Source organism: Odontomachus brunneus, unplaced genomic scaffold, assembly GCF_010583005.1.
Source record: "Odontomachus brunneus isolate Ranch 3 - 2012 unplaced genomic scaffold, Obru_v1 Obru_scaffold_183, whole genome shotgun sequence".
Taxonomy (NCBI): Eukaryota; Metazoa; Arthropoda; class Insecta; order Hymenoptera; family Formicidae; genus Odontomachus; species Odontomachus brunneus.
This window is the reverse complement of record NW_022639633.1, coordinates 567,658-583,169: the sequence shown is the minus strand read 5'-3', so window position 1 is coordinate 583,169 and position 15,512 is coordinate 567,658. Positions and strand designations below refer to the sequence as shown.

Genomic DNA, 15,512 nt, shown 5'->3' with positions numbered 1-15,512 from the left:
TAATAATATTCAGTAGTGTGTTTGCTGCGAAATATCGACGACCAATTCTGGTCGGCGGTCGTTGGAAAATAAGTGATGAACTCTAATCGATACATCGGATTACACAAACAGACAGAAGCATTATGTTTCCAGCAAACAGCGTGCGATGTGTATAACTTATCAGAAGCCCATAACGATGTGTAATTAATCGTTAATTGTTATAGACGAGCAAACGAGCGAAATCGAACAAAATGTGTTACTGAGACGAAGTATTTCTAAGGGAAAAAACGAAAATGGGATATAAAAATATAAAGGAGACCAGCGCGAGAGAGAGAGAGAGAGAGAGAGAGAGAGAGAGAGAGAGAGAGAGAGGGGAGAGAGATAGGAGAGAGAGAGAAAGAGAGAGAGAGGGTGCTTCATATCTCAGAATTTTCAAGTTACAACTTCTCAAACAACGTGTTGTGACTGACTGTCACATGATAAACAGACATGATAGAGACAACCTTCTTCTATATGTTAATCCGCGCCACGATCCTGTTAACAATATATTTTAATTTGTAATAACCGAAATACACAAACATGTGGCAATGTAGCCATCTTGTCCTAGCATTGGTTACACAGTTACATAGAATAAGAAGGCTATATAAAATATGTATCCTAGTTAAATATGTATCCTAGTAGTTTCAAGATCTCCACAAGAGTTCAGCACAGTCCTCTTACCGGCTCTTAATTATAGGCTAACTTTATCTCGTCCGCTCGATTTCAATCATTTTATGAACGAAAATTACTTTTATTATCTGAAGCAGTAATATCATACACTTACAAGAAACTTCATTCTAGGTAGTCATATATATAGTTCTATATGTCACTTAACTTCATTCTAGGTAGTTCATTCTACACGTCACTTAACTTTATTCACTCACAATGGAAAACGTTAACACAAAATTGTTAAAAAGGGCTAAAGTTTTATCTTTAACTTTTTAATGATAATATTATTCTAATATTATTGAAACTCAGGGAAAAGTATTCATGCCCTAAAAGGACCATTCGCGATCCATAGTTCCTCCCAAATAAATGCTAAAAGAAGTATATGAGCTACATACTTCTAGAGAGTCATCCAGATCTCGTGTATCTGAGGATTAGCTGTATTACTACTATAACTTAATTTATCTCGTGCGTATTAAGAGATATATTACTATAATTTCATTAGTTACACACACTCTGCGAACGTTTGAGGCTATTTATACATCGCGATTGTCAGTAAACACGCCAACAGCAATGCCACTAGTCGACACGCCAAACAAACATCAGACCATGATTGATGCTGCAGATCACTGTACGTATTTGGATTTCAAATATGAGAGCTATTGTCCGCTTTGCATCGAGCGAAGTCAATTCTATCCCGCTACGGATATTAAAAAGCCCCAAGTCACAGAAACCGTGCGCGTTCTCAAATTACTCCGAACTTAATTAATCTTAATCCGCCGTGTATAATAAATTACAATAATGTAATTAACATTTTTCCGTGTTTGTTCACGATATTTCGAAAATTGCAAATCAAAAATCTACTTTAGTCTGGGTTTTCGTTGATCTACCGGGTTGAGTTCGCGCTTGAATTTTGCCATGTAGTTTGTCGAGAAAGGTGCGAATATTTCTGTTTTTATATGTGTGTATGTGTATGTGTGTCATAAGACAAACTTTGCATTTGTAACTACCACCCGATACAACAACCTGCAGGGCGCGTTTATCTCACTGTCGCCGACCCTACTCCGAGCCCGAGCGAACTATGCATTCAAAGTTTCAACCAGGCCAAACGCGACTGCCTACGTCAGCGCTTTCGATAAGGTACGGCGCAAATACACGGAAAAAGTCTGCCAGGTGAAATTGCCGCCTCCGAAAAACGGACGTATACACGAGTTTAAGGTCTGCGAAAAGCTGCGTTTATAATCCGGCAATCACGTCAGAGGTATCGCGAAAACAACTTCTCTGTAGGAAAGGAAATTGTAAGGAATGGTATATAACAAAGTATTACAAATGTGTAATTTTCTGTAAAGTATAGTGTAAGAGAATACTCATAAAGAATCGCACTGAAAGTTTTCTTCTCGCTAGTCAGAGGCTACGAAGTATCTTAAATGTTGCACGGGAACGCGATATTATCGAGGAAGAATGCGAAAGTAACGTTAATTAAGTGGAACAACAAGAAAGTTCTTCCCGTGGATTCTTCGCCATTTATGCAACATTTTACATAATAATTCACCACGTGTAAGAAAAGTAATTAGAACGAGTAACGAAAATATTTCGTTACTCGTTCCCTCAGCTTCGCTTGTAATCTCAATATCACATCAAGTTACACGCAGAACTATAGTTATACTACAGGCCGTGGGTCAAATCATTTTGCTTAACGTTCAGAATTGTAATCTCGCATCGCTAACGTCGTAATCAAAGATTCGAGTTGCGAGCGGGTACCAACATCGAAACGTTGATAAATAAAAACAAAACGTCAAATCAGGGGCATAAGAGTGTTACAACTCCTCTACTTCGCAGCGTAATATACTGTTAATAGCACGTCAATAACACAGACAAATTTTCACTTTTGCTCTGACCTTCAGACCTGTACAGGTGATCCTGAAAGTTTTTGACATTCTAAAATCAAATTCTGTTGTTCAAACTGCTCTATTACGTCAGGTTTACGAGATATTCTAACCTAAAAGTATCAAAAAGACTAGTTTTTGTCATTTTTAAGTTAAAGTAAGTCTGAAACGAGAAGTGATAGGCGAATTTAGCCAATAGATTTGAGCTTAGCATGAAAAAATCTATTAAAGTCAATTATTACATTCAATAAATTAGAAAACAAATACTTCATATACCTATGCTAAAATTTTGTATCCTTTAACACACGCTGGTAAAAATGTCATAATTTTCGAAATATTTAAAATGTTTATTTATATAAAAAATAAAACATCTAAAATTATATCTATTTATTTATTGAAGTTTTAAGTATCGAATCACGTATACAAAGTTACTATTCAGATATAAGTCAGATATAAAAACAATTGAGAAAAAATGAAGTATTTGTTATACTTATTGAGTGTAAAAAGTGGTTTTGATATATTTTTTCATACCGAATTCGTACATGGGAAAAATCATCCAATAAAAAATTAACAAACGAATATTTCCGATCAAATTCCAATCAATTTTTATATCCAATCAGGATATCCGATTAAATTTTATCAAATACTTCCGATCATAATGGCATTTCATCAGATAAACCAAACAATTACGAACCGATATTTCTTATCGAATGTTTCCCGATCATATACAAAAATCGAAAAATCCAATGGTTAAATTGGCCTTTTCGTTTCAGATTTATTTTAATCTGAAAGTAATTAAAAATGGCATCTCTTGGTACCTTTAGATTAGGATATCTTGGAAACCTGACGTGCATGATGGAGTATTTTTAATAGCATATTTGGTTTCAACACAGCAAAAATCTTCAGGATTATCCACAACAGTGAAAATTGATGTCGGCCTGTAATTCTTGAATCATATACAGACATCGTGAAAATTTAACATTTGGATCTCCTCTTTTCCCATTTATCATTCGTCATGCGTGTTATTTCGATTCGCGAGTTTTCGTCGCCGAGAAGAGACTTCGGCTCGACTTGATAGATACGTGAATGCAACCAGCAGAATTACTCACCTGGCAGCTCGAGGAAATTCGAGGTCCTCCGTTGCCGTCCGCGCGGATGTGCGCTGAAATTCAACGGGCCTACGTCCTCGTTGCTGACGTTGGACATGTTGGAGCACTGACTGTCGCGGGAGCCGCGTCTCGACGCCAAATAGGCTGTAACACATACACACAGTCGCGCATGTGAGGGCCTCGTGAAAACCCCTGCCTCGCGAATTCGCATAGCAGGATGGATAGAACGTTCAAAGGGATCGTCATAGGGTAAACCGCATCGCGATGTGCGCCATACCATCTCCGTGTATATACAGTTACAGACACGCAGACGTATCATCAGTAGCGCACAGCGTTTGAGGAAACGCTGATCGATTGGCTCTGCGCGCATTAAATTTTCACGAACCGCGAATCTCCCGCGAATAAATTCCCAATGACGGCGAATATGAGAGCGGAGTCTCTTTTGCGGACTGACATAACGGGCGGATTTCAGGATTAATGTTTCCCAACAGTGCTCCCCTGGTGTTGATGGTGTAGTTCTTTTATTAGCGTTCCCGCGGTTAAAATGGTATTCGCGAGAAATACATGTCGCTCGCGAATGGATCTCGCAGCAACGTCTGTCTGCGCGAAATATTTTATCGAGGCGTCGTCATCTCCCCGATTGATCTAATCCAGATTTAATTTCCCTCATGTCGCACCTACATGGAACAAACGCTGCACAGGAAGCTCTGATCGATCGATTTTAAATAATATCCACGTGACTACACGTACATGCGTGACAATTCGCAAATCCGCACGTCGCATTTGCGAGATCTCGCGCGACTGTATATACTCGCCGTTTTAATGAAAGTCGAATGGCCAATGATTGAAAAGAAGCAGAGAATTAAGTCCCGAGGGTATACCCTTTCGTCTCGCTACAGTCGAGAGCTTACAGTATCGAAGAGTGAGAGACAGAAAAAGTGAATAAAAATGCGATAGAGGGGATCTGGAGACTTTAGCGAGGAGGAAAAAGAAAATAAAAGTGAAAGAGCAGTCAAAAGGAAGGAAAAGGAGGCTGAAACTAAAAAAGGATAGACCAATTTGATCCGCCGCTTTCGCGCGACGTCGATCGCACCGCGGCTTCACGAAAAGCGATTATCAAGCGCGACCTCATGTATATGTATGCGTGCGTCCGTTGTGCGAGGATATACTAAAGCGTAAATTGCAAAGCTTGCAGTACAACAATATTAACCTACGTTGTGGACTTTCATCAAGGGAGTTTCATCACGAGTTTCATCACGCTGAAATCCCAAATTTCGCTTCCACAGAAGCCAATTATCAACGGCGCGTGTACACGTGGCTGGGTTATTCACGTGCCGTATGTAATTCTCGTTGCCATCGCAATCGACGCAGCCATTGTAACAAAGGCTCGATCGTCACGCCTCGCGGAAAAATATATCCTTTATGTTTGCTCTCCATATTAAATCGGGGGATAATTTGCATTTTCCATTAATATTGAAATTAGATTTATCAGAGATATTACCGCGCTATATGCCACGACATTAGATATAATACGTGTGAGTTGCGGAAAGGATACAATTAATAGCAAAAAAATGTTTTTATCGAAAGCACAATGGTTGAAGGCAACTCGTAATTCAATTAATTTAATTAAGTCTAACTAATATTTTTTTCTTGTTGATTGTAAATTAATTAAATAAAGTCAGTAAGGTAGATAGATGACAATTGTTAATAAGCAACGGGATATGAAGAATACAGATGTTAAATCGTAAATTGTTAAATTGTTAAATGACCACGTTTCCCTATATTGAGTTGTGTAATAAGTAACTGCGAATTTTTCAAGTGAAATAAAGCGATTGTATATTTGTATTGTTATAATTTTATAAAGCAACATTTACGAAGAATGGCAATATGTCATAGATCAGAAGTATACATACGTTGTTTCATAAGTAACGAATATAAAAATACAAACACACTTTCCACTTTACCTGACAAATCCGAAACAACTTTTTACACAACCCGCCACATATTTAATATATAATATGTTTAATACAGACTACGCCACAGCGTCGAAGTATAGTTCTTCCAAGCGCCGTGCTAACCCTCGTCAGGAGAGCAAACATTTTGTGCCTCTCGAAATCGGCCGTCGTTTATTGCCCAATCGCGCTGCCGTTGAAGCCACATTCCAGGTATGAGGGAGCAGAGGAGAACAGGCGAAGGAGGAGTGAAAATGGGCGAAGAGATGAAATTGTATAGACGGAGAGAAAAAGGGAAGAGTGACTACTCACCAAGACCGCCCTTCATAGAACCTCTTCTCCTGGGGCTAGAAAGCAGAGTAATCTCGGTGTCAGCGTCACCCATATCCGTCAAATCACTGGTCGATCGCCTGGACATGTTCTTGTCACCCCTTCTATATCTTGAGTATCCATTCGAGCCCTTACGATAACCTCGACCGGCCTGGTCCAGGCACCCTTGGCTCTTGTTGAAGTATCCGCCTATCTTCACGTTCTTCGAGCGATCGCCGGCTCTCTCGACGATCTTCTCCTGCACACCGAAGGAGCTTTCCAAAGAAGAGGTCTTGCTAGCGCTAAAGTTGCCCTTGTATCCGCTGATCTCCTTAAAAACACTCTTCTGATCTAGCTCCATATTGAGATCCAGTTTCGGACTGGTCGCGTCGTGCGAACCCGGCGTCACTATTGTCGGCGACATGGGACTCTTCAAACTAGTCAGGCCAAAACACGAGTTCCTGCGTCGGTCAAAGGGCTTCGGGCTCCTCTGGCCGTAAACAGACGAGTTGACCGACCTACTGCGATCGACCATCGGCGAGGTCGCCGACGCCGGGTAGCTCGCGGTCTGCTTGAGATTCTTGCGCGGCTCGCAGAACTGGAAGATGGGCGACTTGCGTCCGGGTGAGTGCAGGATCTCGCTGTTGTTGGGCGTCTTGGGACTGCGCGGGCTCGTGCGAGCGTAGTAGCTGGGACTCCTGGGCCCGCGTTGCTGCTGCTGCTGCTGCTCGAGCTCGCCGGCGCGCCCAAACTCGTCGAAGTCGAAGGTCGTATTGGGTGTCTCCGGGTAATACTCTGGCGGAAATTCGAACACCAGCGGGGTGCCCGGCGACTTGGTCAGCGACTGGCCGCGGGTCGAGCCCCTCTGCTCGGCGATCGGCATTTGCTGGAGGCGAGGTAAAACCGGCAGCTGCCTCGGACTCCTCGGGGACTTGAGATGAATCGATTGTCCGGGACTGTTGGTCGCCATCTCCGAAGCCGGACCTCGCTGATGAATTTGCCTTTCTACCGGATCGCGTTATCTCCCGTGCACGATATCCCGGCTCAGGTTTATCGAGGGTTGCCCTGCGGCTTTGTCATTGTCGTGTCACAGAAACGATCTTCAGGGGCTTCCGTAAATCGCCCTGTAACCAACAACGGCAGCTGTGGCCGTTCTCATTTCAACGGATCCGCCGTCGGCTTCGATTTCACCTCCACGAGGATCTACGAGGTCGCGAGATGTTGCGGCACGAGTGCGCTTGACTCGGGGTGGCTGTGGCTCCGGATACTGCGGTTTCTCTCGCCCGTCGACCGCGACAACGCAGTTATGTCTGCGTGAAATTTCAGTTGAATGGTGTGTAATTGAGTTGTAACACATTACTACATTACTACAATTAATATGTTCCTACATGTTTTATGGACCAAATTCCACGATAATACTTATGATACGAACGTCTCGTCGTGTACGTCAAAAATCAAGAGAGAACGGAAAATTTGTCCGGGAAAACTTGCGCGTATTTGCAAACTTATCTCAGACAGATCCGTAAAGAGAGATATCCGAGTTTTATTCCTGTGATCGTTTTACGTTCTCTTAAAGCCCCGGCTTTTCTTTATTAAAGATTAACTGAACAGAAAATTTTGTGGCTCGATCAATCTTTAATTAAGAGAAACCGGGGTTGAATGTCCTATGTTTCAGAATTTTAAAATTATAATTTCTCAAACAACTAATTGTTATGATTGTGATGACTGTACAAACGTAACAAAGATAACCTTCTTCTAAATGTTAATGCTCCCAATGATTTTGTTAACCGTATATTTTGTTTTGTAATAACTAAAATACAAACATGCAACAACGTGGCCATTTTGTTTGGGTTCAGTTGCCCAGTGACGTATAAAATATGTATCCTGATTAATAGTTCCAGGATCTCCGCAAAAAGTCTTTACAGCCCTCCTGCCGACCTTTATTTATGGATCAACTTTATCTCGTCCGCCCATTTGCTCTATTTTAATCATTTTATAAATGAAAATTATCTTTATTATCCAAAGCATAGTATATTATACATTTATAAACAATTTCATTCTAGTTAATAACATCGCTTAACTTTATTCACTAACGAATATCGATACAAAATTTCGAGATGCTCGAAAATTTATTTTGCTATTACTAAAACAATTTTTTGTTCTATTTTTTTAACTGTAATATTATTCCAGATTTTAATGAAACTCAGGGAAAAGAACATTTATGTTCTAAAAGGAACATTTCGCGATTTTGTATCCATATATTCTTCTCTCAAAATAAAAACTAAAAAAAGCACATAAGCAATATGTCCCTGGAGCCATCTAGACCCGGTCTCCGCTAATTCATTCCCAATCCATCTCGATCTCCATTATTTGATGATAACTAGAATACATACGATTCCATCGTGTTATAACGCGTGACCTATAACCGCAGGGTTAAAACGCACCTATGTCAAGTTCACGATCGGGTGCTTGCGAAACGCGTCTATCGATCCGAATAAAATTGAAAAAGCTCGAAGCACTTTGAATTATTACCTCACCAACACAGCTATTCGACCCAAAACAAGCTTCTCGAGTACGTGACCTCGCGCGGTAAAGCGGTAAGCTTGCTTCTGAGAAACGCCCATCCGAGAAAAAAAACTCAAGATTTGCTGAAGGCAAGCGTTTTTATAAATACATTTTCTATTTTCATCGAATTTCCGCTGACCGTTCGCTAAAACGCAGAAGAAGATCATCACAAGGTACAATATTATCACCGTGAAGAATGTTGCGTGAAAAAAAAAGTATCACTAAATTATCGAAACAGCCATTTTACGCACAGTGCAACACAGCAGCATACAAACGATATTTTACGCTGAGCCTACCGGCCTTACGATATCGGAGGTGACGATAAATGATGGTGCGACAGGTGTGTAGACAAGATTGCGAGTAAACAGATAGGACGTACGCGAGAGATTACTGGTCGGAACTATACTCCAGCTAGCCAGCTAGGGATTAACCTGTTGATCGTCGTCGCGAAGAACGTCGTCACGTTGTCTAGCTGCGCCAAGTCGTCGTACGGCGCCGTCGATCTCCCTGTAACGGCTGCAGCTGGCGAAACACGAGGCCTCGCACCGGTCGTGTGAGAGCAACCTTTAGCCGGAGAGAGCACCCTCGTTGGGCCCAGCCGAATTTTTGCGTCGTGAGGAGAGCGCGAGGCGTCGATACTCGAGAAACCACCTCAGCGATGGCCGGCACGCTACTGAGGGGTCGCGGTGTACAAGCTACCCTCGCATCCGCCTCCCGTCCGCCACAAACCCACCCTTCTCGCGGTAGCCTAGGCTCGGGTGCTCGCGTTGTGTTCTCCCGTATTCTTTCGGCAGCCTCAATTCGCCCGCGACACGTAACATTAATAATCTCCACAGATCTCAGAAATGAAAACGTTATGTTATAATAAATTGAACAAAATGTTATTAATTATATGTATAATGATACTTTTCTTGTGTTAAAATTATAGTTGAGAACTTCAATTATGAAAATCCTTCGCAATCGTTTCATTGCTCTATAATAACTTTTAGAGATTCAAATGTTAGAAGCTAATACATTAAATAATCATAACATAAATTAGTCATTACGAAGCTGTCGAGTTAATAACCGCCTGGGACGAATTATAAATATCCGATATCTCTACGAATTACTTAATAGCATAGAAGCATACACTGAAAGAAATTATTTAATAAGAAATTAACAAACAGATATTTTTATATAGTCAAAATATTTCTGTTAAATTTTTATATCCAATCAGGAAACATTCAATGAGAAATATCAATTCATAATTTTTGTATCGGTTTATCTGATAAAATACTATTATGATCGGAAATATTCAGTTAAATTTAATTAGATATCCTAATCGCGGATACAAATTCATTGATATTTTGATCAGAAATATCCGTTTGTTAATTTTTTTTATCGGATAATTTCTCTCAGTGTACCTTTCGGAATTTAAAGAAAGCAAGAAGTTGTACACAACTTACGCATACAACTAATAAATCACTCGCCTGTGCTTGTCGAAATAGAAAGTCTAATAATGGCATCAGATCTCTAATAAACCGCACCGGTCTTCGAGTTAGTAACTAACTTCAACCCTTTTCCTAGCCTTTGAAACATCCCCTGTCGATAGCAGCAGATCAATCTATCGAACAAGATTGCGTTTATACTTGCGCCAAGGGAGCCCACGGAGACATCGCGGGCTTGTGGTCGAGCTCCGATCCAACAAAGTCCAACAGGTAGACGTTTAGTACATACAGCTACATGTTCCTGAACCTAATATTTGCCTCTAATGTCAGTTCAAACCCATTTACCGAGCATAACTCTGCCTTTAATCATTAGTAAAGCACTCTAGTGAAGCAGACGTAGACTCTTGCCGCACAGAAATCTGATTTGGCCATCTCGTCAGTCTCTAAGATTGACTTTCAAATTCACCTATTAACATCACTGCCCGTAAACACGTAAATTTTTACCAAGAATTAAGTCGAGATCCTACAAATGTTGTAAATTCGGTTTATTAATTTGGTGAATGTTAAATATCTGTATAATAAGGGGAAAGTAAAAATATTAAATTTTATTAAAACCATCATACATTACGCTTTTAGAGAAGTTACAAAAGGAGAAGTGAGAAAAATCAATAAAATCAATATAAAATAAGTTTCTAAATTTTATTTTGTCATTTATTTAAAATGGAATATTTGCACAAAATACAAAAGAAAAAATTTAATAATAATAATAAATTTAATAATAAATTAATAAAATAATAATTTAATAAAATAATAATTTAATAAAATTTAATAATAAATAAATTTAATAATAAATAAAAATAAATTAAGAAATATTATTTCTTTAGAATGTGTTAACTGACGAACTGACTTGAACAGTATTTAAAGATAAATTTCGATGTTACTAGTTTACGTTTTTATCAATCTGTCGCAAAGGGAATTTCTATAACTTATTTGTCTCAAACAAGTAAATCCGCTTGAAAGAAAATAAATTGAAAAAATTATTATGTACTTTGTTCATAACGTATTGATTTTTTCGCGTCAGATATCATCGGAGTGAATGTAAAGCTAGTGACACCAAAGACTACTAGATAGCGGACATATACAGTAAAAATATCATGAAAAGGTACACATCATTCACACCGTTCACACCTAATCACGCACATATGTACAAGTCTCTTTGCAAATTTTTCCAATATTGTTAAACTTTTGAATTTAGACCCGAAGATACAGCAATGTTCTTCAAATTTTTTCTGTTTGAAGCATCCAAACTTTCAATACAAGCTGCGAAACTTTTAGATTAAACAAATGTTATACTTACTGAAAGAGTTCAAAATTTTACACTTAAAAATTTTTTTTTGTTCTCATCACATTGTTGAGTAATGCTTTTATTTATTTTTGCACATGTTTTTATTGCATAAAAGCATTTGCAATTCTGTATAACCAATACGACGTAAACTTTGCAGAAAAATGTCATCATTTAGTCGATAAAGTTTTCAGCATTCCTATAATGCTTTCAAATCATAATGTTTCTCATATCGTCCGAGAGACGATATCGTCTCATATCGTATCATGAGAAGCTAGTAACATTGGAATCCGCTAGATAGCGAAAGCGTACAGCGCGACTTCAGTATCGCAGCATTCAGCAATGCGAAAGATTACCATGTAAGCAACACGATTTGGAATTATTTGATTTGTAGACGTTATATCTTTCACCAAATTCTGAGAATCTGAGTAATCTAATCGATGATAAACTCGGTCGTCAGAATTACCAAAGTAAAGCATACACAATAAAGTGCACATTTAGTACACGTAAAGCATACATTTGTATTAAAACAGAAAAGAAAATTCTTTTATTCTCTTTACAGCTATTTCAAATTGCTATAATTCAAGTAGTGCCTACTCTTTTTTGCTAATATAGAGAAAAATTAATTTTTCCGTTTTTAATGGATGAGAAATTGCACAATAGGAAATTACTGTTGACAATTCTGTTGGTTTATCATCGATTAATTTAATCGGTGATCCAAATTAAAAAGTCGATAATTTATCGCATTAATTTTCTCAACTATTTCAGTGTAATCGTTTAACACGATTGAGTGACGTTTTTGCCGTTTATTTGTCGACTTGATAAAGCCGCGTAAAATCGCGTGACACGCGACACGTTTCCAAGTAACATCGATTCATCATTAGTACGTTTAACGAAAATATTTCACTTGCGCAAGTAATGCATTTCCAACGGTTTGACATAGGACATTTCGCTCGCAGCATATCCAATGGGAATAACATAAATTGTTTCTCTCTCTCCATATCGAACCCCATCTAATCACTTTACTTCTATTTATATACGTTGTGTCTATTTTTACTATAGATAGGAAAGCTTTTTTTATTAACTTTTAAATAAAGTCAAATATTAATCGACGATTTCGACCTATTAATAATATTTGTCTTCCACGATTTTGGCCGATTAATAATATTTGCCTCATAATATTAGTAAATTAATAATATTTACCTCATCACGATGTACTATGTAATAACGTACTTGCGTATGACGTCATTCAGTACATATTTTGTACTTAACAAATTGTTTCTTCGAAGTACAACAACGTTTCAAAGAATCATATTTATATCTCGTAATAACAGACGTCATACGTGACGTCTGTTATATACTAAATTGTGACTCACGTTTTTTGACATTTCATTGAAACTAAAGAATAGGTACCGAATGGGTTGCTTTTGAATGACTCAGATATTTCCCCTCTATATCTCCGCGCTGGAATCGAACAAGAATTGAGATATATACGTCCGTATTAAAAATGTGCGAAATTATATTCTAAATCAACAGCCTTTCGTTTATCAAGATCTCGTCAAGAGCAACGTCAAGCGTCAGAACATGATATGCCTCACTTCTCTTTATCTTTTATGCAGTTATATCTAAATTTCTCTCTCCTGAAAAAAAAAAATCGTACAAACTATACACACTTCTATGGGATATTTTATGTTATACGTCGAGTATTCCTTCAAATTTTTCAAGTGATTCCCGATATCCGTATCAGAACATAATATATACATACATTGCTCGAAAAATCTACTTTACTAACATTCGATAAATTAAAAAATTCGCTGTCAATAATTCTTCGAGATGACTTTCTGCAATAAAAATATACACATAAAACCAGAACTCTAACGAAGAATCAGAGATACACTGAAAAAAGCATTTGAAAATCTATCTGTATGGGACATAAAATTTATTTATGCAAATAAACTTTATTTCACATAAAAAGATCTTATGTCCCGCAAGTAAATTTCCAAGTATCCTTTTCTCAGTAATGACGATTACTTGACTTGAAATAATTTTAATAAATAATTTGTTCTCATGGTATGCAACATTGATTTTGGAATTTGACTCCAAAATCAAATCGAATTTTTTCATTAATTACACACAATGACATTCTACGCGAACGTTGCAATTGCCCGGAAATAAATAACAAGGATTTTCTGAGTGGAAAAGATTACAACTACTATCATGCCGTCACAGAAAAAGCATGCTTTAATGAGGTTTATGGTGGGGTGCCAATATGAGTCCGCCCACGTTTCAATGCTCAACGTCCGGCGTCGGTCTGCTAACGCAACCGGTCAGAACACGCGGTACCGACGCCGAGTCGAGACGTTCCGTTAGTCACGGAATGCTTCCACGTCTTCTGCCCAGGATTGATGCTACCTCATCTCGATCGATAAGCGACATCTCGACGCAGTCCTCAAGAAGGATGCCATCGCTGAGGACATTTCGCGTCGAGTTCGACCGACCTGGTGCCACTTACGCGCCCGGAGAAGTTGTTACCGGCAATGTCATCGTCAATCTGGCCAGTGAGAAGACTATCAGAGGTAAATAGTGTCGTGCACGTGTCGCTGTACGGACATGCGCGAGTTTCGTGATCGAGCAGTATCGAGCGATCGCGTGACAGGAGCCGCGCCGGAGCGAAGTCGGGCGCCAACGACGCGTCCCGTCGTTGAAACGTGTACGTGTGCGTGCGTAGAAGTGCGTGACAGTGTTGAAGCAGTGCTGTGCAAGGGTGTGCTCGGAGGTCCTAGGAGGAATTCCAGATACGAAGGAATTTGGGTTACTGAGTTGCACACGAGTTGAATCACCGTCGAGTCGAAACGGAATTGCGAATAGGCAAAATTAGACTAATTTGGTTTAAGCAAGGAAAAAAGAAAAAATGAGTGAGAAGATGAATGAGAAAGTGGGTGTGCGAGTAAACAAGCTTGAGGGTCTCATATTCTACGGTTTTCGGAAGAAAGAGACAAATTTTAATTAATTATTCTGGAACACTAAATCGTCAAATTCAATACACAGGGTATTGGTAATTCAATATATAATTTTACATAGTAATTTCTAAATTATTCACGTGCAATTTTTCTGAATTTTCTCTAAAGCAAACAATTCTATATGGCAAAACAGGTGTATAATTATAGCCTGTGATTTATGTCACGCTACATTAAATCTTATCGATAGTTTTATCTTTATTTTTATATCGAGAGGATAAAACATCAAACATGAAATTTCTTTTCATTAACTGAGCGATTGCTCCGGTTATTGTACAATGGGGGAGGGCATCTAGCAGCTACGAAGACGCTACTGTCAGTCGCTTAGTATGACGTCATCTCGCAATGTATACCAGGAGCACATGTGCGAAACGTGACACGCTACCAACATTCAAGCTCGTTCTCTACCTGTGCACTAGTATTTCTATCAGAATACACATAGTTCGCCCTATTTTGCAAGCAATATTTTGAAAAACTTATAAACTCGCAAAATTAAAAAAGAATTTTGTTCTGAAAATCGTCTAGTATCGTTAACCGAACGCTATAATGCAGCACGAAATATCGATTTGCACTACATCGATTATCAGGCGTAACGTCTTATCGTCGCGCAAGCAATTACTCGAATAGTCTAACTCCCGGATGCACTTTAATAATTGAGTCATAATTTTATGTCCAGCCGTATTGTCATTATGTTATATCATTATTTCTTTGAATAATATTAAAATACTGCAGAACATTTTCCAGAGATCTATTATCGACGAGTTTATGACGATCAATAATACTTTGTTGATGTAATTAGTATGCAATAATTTTCCGTACATCGAAATTGTATGTTTTACGTATTCCATGATATACACGTTTCAGAAGACTCGTAAACAAGCTAAAAATAAATTTATCAAGAAACGATCAGAATTATACGGTGGTTCACTAAATTGCTACATTACTAAGGTATATCGTGGCACGATAGAGATTTCACGGTTTTTGCAACTAATTTTACATACCCGTAACCGGTTGCGCAATACTTGCGTATGCTTTATGCGTATCTGTGAATCTATTGATACGTATCAAGTGACATTGAACTTTGCGTGAAATGTATTATATAAGGCAGCTGTGTCGCTCGCGCACATAAGTTTAACTGCACATCTCGTAGATTATTTGTTCTCCGAGAAAAATTTCTAGGATTTTTTCCTTTTTTGTTCACGTTGAAATCTTTAAGACGAA

The 15,512-nt window shown here is 38.6% G+C and overlaps 2 protein-coding genes across 6 annotated transcripts in view; one reads left to right on the top strand and one right to left on the bottom strand.

Moving 5' to 3' along the window:
* The window catches only part of LOC116851648, a 61,729-nt gene extending 52,572 nt beyond the window's left edge, over positions 1-9,157 (bottom strand). For 4 of the 5 annotated variants that reach the window (XM_032831278.1, XM_032831281.1, XM_032831280.1 and 1 more), the window contains exons 1-3: positions 8,885-9,157; positions 5,944-7,250; positions 3,680-3,823 (exon numbers count right to left, since the gene is read on the bottom strand). In XM_032831278.1, the coding sequence (XP_032687169.1) occupies positions 3,680-3,823; positions 5,944-6,910 (1,111 nt within the window). In that variant the 5' untranslated portion in view covers positions 6,911-7,250; positions 8,885-9,157. The remainder of the gene's footprint in view (positions 1-3,679; positions 3,824-5,943; positions 7,251-8,884) is intronic. The other variant, XM_032831279.1, reaches the window with a different exon arrangement.
* A 4,371-nt stretch (positions 9,158-13,528) lies between these two features.
* Positions 13,529-15,512, top strand: part of LOC116851640 (arrestin domain-containing protein 17-like) — an 8,630-nt gene continuing 6,646 nt past the window's right edge. The window contains exon 1 of the mRNA XM_032831265.1: positions 13,529-13,850. Coding sequence (XP_032687156.1) covers positions 13,544-13,850 — 307 coding nt within the window. The 5' untranslated portion in view covers positions 13,529-13,543. The remainder of the gene's footprint in view (positions 13,851-15,512) is intronic.